This window comes from Chanos chanos, chromosome 7 (assembly GCF_902362185.1).
Source record: "Chanos chanos chromosome 7, fChaCha1.1, whole genome shotgun sequence".
Classification (NCBI taxonomy): domain Eukaryota; kingdom Metazoa; phylum Chordata; class Actinopteri; order Gonorynchiformes; family Chanidae; genus Chanos; species Chanos chanos.
Window position 1 is genome coordinate 29,292,990 of NC_044501.1, and position 7,691 is coordinate 29,300,680.

General features: G+C 44.8%; 1 protein-coding gene across 1 annotated transcript; it reads right to left on the minus strand.

Moving 5' to 3' along the window:
- Window positions 1–2,817: 2,817 nt before the first annotated feature.
- htr5ab (5-hydroxytryptamine (serotonin) receptor 5A, genome duplicate b) lies at window positions 2,818–6,068 on the minus strand. The gene is made up of 2 exons (XM_030780909.1): window positions 5,361–6,068; window positions 2,818–3,150 (listed from the first exon to the last, which is right to left on the minus strand). Exons 1-2 carry the CDS (start codon window positions 6,066–6,068, stop codon window positions 2,818–2,820), a joined length of 1,041 nt encoding a protein of 346 aa, XP_030636769.1.
- Window positions 6,069–7,691: the final 1,623 nt, after the last annotated feature.

A 7,691-nucleotide genomic window follows, 5' to 3' on the forward strand; every position in this document is an offset into this window, starting at 1 on the left:
TCTGACAAACAGGAAACACCATTCTTTCACGTTTTCACACTTCTTTCACATCTTCAAATGTTAGCTGTGGCTTATTGTTGCAGGGATTTTCACATGCAAATTTTGTCATTTTGTCTACCTTTGTATCTCTCCGTGTGTTTAAAAAAAGAAGTTTCACCTGCAATGATCCAAAAAACTTTTCTTTTTTCAAAATTGTCCTTCCATTTGTCTGTTCTTTTTATATCCTAGGTTCTTCCAGTTTTATTACATACCAGAACTTACTTGCTTACTTGCTTTTACTTTCCGGAGACAGCGATGCATAAAGACAAAAATCAAATGCAATATATACACTTATACTTGCGTTGTTCTCTCTTGCTCTCTCTCTCTCTCTCACACACACACACACAAACACACACACACACACAAGCAGATGCATTTACATCCCACTCTTGGCCTAAGGAGCTGCCCTCCCTTGTGTTCTCACATCCCACCTGTGCAGTGAGGAATGTTTATTAGCACCACGTGTGGCCCCGTGTACGGTGGCCCTAGAGGGACATAACCGGTAATTATGATCTGTGTGTAACCAGAGGAAGGTAAATTTTTATTTCGCACTTTGTGAGAGTAACTGACTATAGTCGGGCGTCAAGGCAACGCCTGAAAACCACACAAAGATGGAAAGTAAATGTCAATCAGTCAGTGCTCATGGCAAGGCAGGATGTTAATCAAAAGAAAATCCCTTGCTGAAGGAGGAAATCTGCCCTGTGTAAATCAGACCGGTTCTGTCAACACGTTCTCTCTCTCTCTCTCTCTCTCTCTCTCTCTCTCTCTCCCTCTCTGCTAACCGACCTCCCTCTCCACCTCCACCTCAATACTCACTCTGAAGGATCATTTCTCTCTAATAGCACTGTGAGCATTCACTGACAGAGGGATGTTGTTTACTGATCCATCTGAGGAATACCTTCTCTGCATTTTGAATTCCTCTCTCTCTCTCTCTCTCTCTCTCTCTCTCTCTCTCTCTCTCTCTCTCTCAGTGATCTTACTTTTTTTCACCCTTACTTTCATGTTGAAATGAAAGCGGCCAACAGAGACGTGAATCAAACGCCCCCTCTCTCCTGCTGGCTCACTGTCTCTCTCTCTCTCTCTCTCTCTCTCCTTGTATGTGTGCCTGTCGTCTCTCAATTTCAAATTCAAAGATGTCGGACCAGAACAACCATAAACAAGCAGGTTGTTGCCAAAGCACGCAGAGAGATTATGTGCATTAGGACAATTGTTCTTTCTCTCTCTCTCTCTCTCTCTCTCAGTCTCTCTCTCTCTCACACTCTCTCTCTCTCTCACTCTTTTACTCTCTCACTCTGTCTGTCTCTAACTATTTGGCTGTATACCTCTTCTCTCCTCTTTAGGATTCTCAGTGCTCCCCTCTCAATCTGTCCAGATTGCTCTTCGATCTGTGTGTGTGTGTGTGTGTGTGTGTGTGTGTGTGTGTATGTTTATGTGCTGAAAGTGTGTGTGTGTGTGTGTGTGTGTGTGTGTGTGTGTTTGTGTGCTGAAGATGTGTGTGTGTGTGTGTGTGTGTGTGTGTGTACACAGTATACCTCTGAGGTGTACTGGGGTCAGCCTTGCAGACTGGGGATGAGTTTCATGCTTTGAGTCTTCATTCAGCCAATCTGCTCAGTGCTATCAAAAGCATCAATGCAGCCATTTGGCCCTTCGCCACCGACCCTCAAGTCTTCAATCAGTTTCTCAGTTTTATTAACAACTTTCCAACAACAGTTTCAACAGTTTTCTCGCACATGTGTCATACACATCTGACTCACTGGGAAACCAAATCCTTCCATCGTTATACTCAGTTGTGACAAAACGACAAAGCTTCGAGCATCCATTGTTGTTCTCACAGCCACCATATTACCAGTTCTGTTAAACTAGCTGGTTGCCAAAAAATATGCTAAACTTTCACATGTATTACACATTTGGCTGTTAAAAGGTCATTTTTTGACATTTGTTCTTCCAACTCCCAGACAGCTCAGATAAATCTCAAGTCTGTTTGTTCTTTGACATTTCTTTTTAACAGTACAAGTTATTTTGCCCACAGTTCCTTTTCTTCCCGCCTCTGCGTCTTTTAGTCCATAGTTCTTTAAATAAATTTCTCCTATCGAGTTCCGCAGAGCTGATGAAATGAACAATTGCTAAGCTAGAGAAAAGCTGAAGCCAGCGTTAGCATGAGGAAGCTGCCATGCTACATCCACTACATGGAGGTTGATTTTGGCAGGAAAGCGGGGCTCTCTGTTTCACGCCGGCTTCATCTGGCTTATGAACAACACAGTGTTCACAAGTCCCATAACTCACCATAATTCCCAATTCCCATAATTCACCATAATTCCCATTATTCCCAATTCCCATAATTCACCCTAATTCCCAGGCTGACTTTGATCCACATTGTGAATGCATCAGTTTTGATGGATGATTCCCACAACTTGACATGGAATATCAGAGTAACAGAATAACAGAATTGACCCACTGGCCAAAAATCCATACAGAGACAACAACAGCAACTCAGATACGCTCTGTCTGAGGCAGTCAGTTCACAGTCATTCAGTGTCTGTTTAAAATTACACTCACAGGTACTTAGGAGTACTTACAATTATGCTGTGCATTTTGCATTGATTCTCTCTCAAAAATAAACACCAAAATCAGTTCCTCTCCTTGCTTTAGGCAAAATCTCTCTCTTGCTATCTGTCTCTCTCTCTCTCTCTTTCCTCCCCATCTCCGCACCTCCCTCTCTGTCTCTCTCCCTTTCTCTCTCTCTCTCTCTCTCCCTCTCTTTCTGTCTCTCTCTCTGTGTCAGCGCTGTCGGGAGAACAGGTTCCTGAAGGCATTGTTGTAGTTCTTGTTGAATGCCGTGTAGATCAGCGGGTTGAAGAAGGAGTTGGAGTAGCCCAGCCAGAGGAAAATGCTCTTCCAGACGGGCGGAATGTCGCAGGAGCACAACGGAATGATGAGCTCAGTGAGGAAAAACGGGATCCAGCACAGCACGAACACTCCGATGAGAATTCCCACCATCAGCGCGGCTCGCTTCTCCTTCTGCTCGCGCCAAGTCTCACCGTCCGTCTGGAACGACACCGTGGCGTGACGCACGGTAAACACCATTTGAGGCTGACGTGCCGCCTCCTTCACCTGTCAATCATAATCAGTCAGAAATAAACACATGTTTAGTCATGATTTTTAACAGATGACGTCACATGAATCTCACTGTGCGGTCTAGACGTTTGTCTGACTTAGTGTGTGTTTGGTTTGGGTGTGGTCACAAGCATATTTCTGCACATGCTCACTGAGGGTTCTCCGAATCCATCTCGGTGGACCGTTCCTCTAGCCTTAAATGAGAAAGATTTCATTCACAACACTTGACAGTGGGAGAGCCACAGGTCTCCTGATCTGAGAACAGTTTGAGCACAAGCAAAGGGAGGGGGCGAGTGGAAGCGGACTACCCCTCCCTCCTCCCCAAGGGCGAATGGAAGCGGGATCGATTAGGTCAGGCGCTTCAACTGAATCGATCAAGGTCCAACAGAGGTGTCCCCAAGATGCTGGAGGCCTGTTAAGGGCAGGCGGGGGGGGGGTTACCAGCAGATTTGTGTGGAGGGCTTACTGTGAGTTAGAGTTTCTCCTCTTCAGTACATCCTGCTTATTCAGCGTTAGTAACCTTTATGTGTCTCGAATTCATAGAATGTATTCTGCACCTGTCTGTCGACTAAAAGCATCGAATACAATTACTGAACATATGTTAGACTACATTGACATTTGCTGTTTCAGGAAGCAGCAAATTCATTCATGTCCATTGTTTTTTGTTAGTCAACGCGTGGAATATGATTCAACTTTAGTGTATTTACAGAAAGGAGAGATGATGGAAAGCAAAGCAACATTGAACGAAGCACTGTCGGAGACCCTGTCCGAAACCCTCGTATTTACTCTTCATTTTTTAAACCTCTCATGTACCCTCCCAGACTGAGATGAAGAGATTGGTGTTGAGGAGGTCACTGTGGTCTCGGTGTGTGACTGAGATGGATGAAGGATGAGGACTCTATATACATTTGTGTGTGTGTGTGGTGAGACAGATTTGAAATGGGGGTGTATTTTAAAGAAACAGCTTTTGGAGGTGTGCCTGAGTGTGTGTGTGTGTGTGTGTGTGTGTAGGGAAGGGATTATTGATGTTTGACAGAGAGGTATGATTGTGTGTGGGCTAGAGTCAGATCAGCTGGGGGAGGGGTTTGAGCAGAAGGACTCAGTGTCTTTGAAATTAACTCATGGGCATGACTCCAGACAGTAAAAGGTGTATTGCAATCTCTCGGATCTTGATCCAAGCACCGTTTTGAAGGTGCCAAGAACATAAGTTATAACATAAACGTGTTAAAAATCAGAACGAAGAATAAATCTACTTTAACACACGTGGTTCGGTTTAGCTTAGCTCCAGACCACCTGGTCACCAGCACGGTATCTGTACTGGAGGACACCACTGGTACACCGACAACTAAAACACTGACTCACAGGCCAAGGACTTATGTATAGACACCCACACATTGGAGAATATCTATTTTAGACCAAGTGAGAAAATGAGATGTTCAGTGTACAGCAAAGGTGTTGGCTGAATATAGGACATGGTTTAATTATAAGACTCCTTTAGTGGAGGTACAACCACCCACGCATCGCTGCATCGGTAAGGTGTTGGTAAGATTAGAAGCTGAATGGAAGAACAGGGATGTGAGAGGGATGATGTGGCAAGAGGTAGAAAGGAAATAGAAAAGGAAAAAAAAAGGGAGAAAGAGAGAGAGAGCGTGTAGGATGATCATTCAGCTGCAGTCTCAATGTCATGTTTGCATAAATTTGCGCATTTAGCGTGTTTTGTTCCACACACCCATACACACACCAGATGATGTTGATCTGATTAAGCACTGTGTTGTCTCAGACTCTTTTCCTGCATTGTTACTACAATGATAAAAATACACAATAAAGGCCTTAAAACTGTTTATGCTGAATGTATCTAAGCGTAGATACCTATCGCAGGGTCACACATATTATTCTTAACCAAGGAAGTGTTGTGAAACTGAATCCTGTCAATAACACCATGCTTGCATGGTGTCAATAACACCATGCTTGGATGTGTTGCCTTGTCCAAAATGCTATTGCCCTATATAAACTGATTAATCAGCCCAGTTTATTAAGTTTTGTTACACTAATAAATAACGACCTCATCTACATGATCCTGGTGTCCTCTGTGACCTTGTACAAGGCATCATGAGCTTAACACTAAAATGACCTCACCATATTCTTCCACTACCCTCCAATAATCTAGACCCATAATCCCAGTCTTAATCCCATGTTTCCCACTTTACCTCTACGACTTCTGCCATCGGCGTGATGGTGTTCGTCTTCCGTGAGCCGATGCGGAACTTGGCAGCCTTGTAGATCTTCCAGTAGACGAAAAGCACCACGCAGAGCGGCAGGTAGAAAGCTCCGAAGGTGGAGAAGACCGTGTAGGACGGCTCCTGGCTCACCTGACATGCCATGCCCTCCTCCGAATAGGTCTCTCCCCACCCGAAGAGAGGAGAGAGGGAGATGACAGAGGAGAGGAGCCAGGTGAGGCCAATCATCACATTGGATATGCGCTTGCGTGTCTTGAGCGTGTATTCCAGGTGGCGGGTGATAGACCAATAGCGGTCCAGCGCAATCGCGGTCACGTTCCAGATGCTGGCCGTGCAGCACAGCACGTCGCAGGAGATCCACACTTGGCACAGGGCGCGGCCCAGGATCCACCGCCGCCCATACAGCTCCCTGACTAGGCTCAGGGGCATCACCAGCCCGGCAACCATGACGTCTGAGATCGCCATGGAGGCCACCAGGTTGTGGGGCACGCGGTGGAAGGTCCGAACCCTCAGGATGGTCACCAACACCAGTAGGTTCCACACAAACGTGGCGATGACCAGCATAGCCAAGAGGGTGAGGGTGAGCACACTGAAGACCGAAAATGGCCGGTAAAGGTTACTAGACTCCAGACCATCACTGGCGTTCAATGCCAGAGAAGTTAAGTTGGGGTAGGGCATAGTGAAAGATCTCAGAGAGTTTTAGCGAACTTGCAGATTGGCCTTTTGGTCGCTGACGGAGGTTGACGTCAATCAAGTCGCCACTGAAGTCTACATTCACAACACATGGGTTAAGGTTACATATGCTCGCGGTCGAGAATTAGCGGTTTGTTATCCATGGCTCATGCTGCCGGTCTCTATGGGAGGTAAATGTGGGTGGAGAAGAGGCAAGATGACTCCATCCTGTAACACAGAAATATAGATGATGATACTTATGAAGACATCCAATTCATGAGATAATTTTCCCTGTGCTTATCGAACCTGCACATATTCTGTTGAGAAAATGGGAGAAAAAAAAAGCTTTCTAGGTACCGGCGTGGAATACGATTGGCAACATGCGTAGGCGTACTGAGAAATGCTGTAGTCTAGTTGAGAAGGCTCTTTGCTTGAACCTGTCACACGGAAGGTCTTCTTTAGCCCTCGCGCGAGCAACACGTTGGAGTCTCTCGCCAGGGCTCGACTGGTGCACGTCCTTAGACTCACGATGCATGACAGGGCTGCAGAAAACTGTCACACTTTCGCGCTCACACCAACATGCCCACCGCTTTGATGTGTGGGTAATAAGATGTAAGCCAACTTTACATGATCTCCTACTCTGCTAAAAAAGCCCAGGGCTTGAGTATTCAGTTCAGGCTCCCAATTGCTGTGCAGCATAGAATCACATTGCACGGAGACGGACGTGTGGAACAGATAGCACACAATATGCAAAGGCTTTTGTTTTGACTGCTCTAATTAACAATGCAATGCAGCAGGGGTGACATGGGTTCAGTTCTGTCTCTGTGGGTGTGAGAGAGAAGAGAAGATCAAACTAATGAGAACAAGAAGCTAATTCTGGACCATCATATTTTTTTCAGCTAGAAGCAGAGACAGAGGGAGCGAAATTTGTTTGTTAAGGAAGAGAGAGAGAGAGAGAGAGAGAGAGAGAGAGAGAAGTTGAAGTATTGCAATGTTGTATGCCATGAAAAATGCTTTTGTTTAGAAAGCTGAGTCTCAAGGTTGCTCAGCTCCATATGACCCATCCCCCTTAATAATGTTAGAGATTAAAAATGTTCATTGCTATGAGGCTATCAGAGGATTCCATGAATGATTATTCCATTATATATATATATATTTTTTTGGATAATAACCCCACAAGTGTTCCTCAATATGTCAGCATGTTCCACCATTGCTGAGGTCCAGAGTCTTTTTCCCCCCCCCATCTGACGTATGCATGCACAAAGCAGCTTTCTCATGATTTTGAATCTCTGTTTTTTGGTGTCCAATTATGTCTCCATCTGATTCATAGGCTCTTTACACTCATTGAAAAAAGAGCGCAGAGCTAAATTAACCTCTCTAAATACCAAGAACTTAGCACAAGAGTGAGTTTATAATTTTCTTTCTTTTTCTTTCTTTCTTTCTTTCTTTCTTTGTGCCTGCTTCTCTCTTTTGTCAAATAGTCTCATTATTAATGAATCATTGCCATAATGGAAGTTTCTGGAGAGAGACCTTCAGGTTTCAAAGCCTTCAGTCCGTCCTCTTACATTTGCCGTGGTCATGATTTTTTTTTTTTAAAGCTTGCGATTATGAATCAATTTACATGATAAC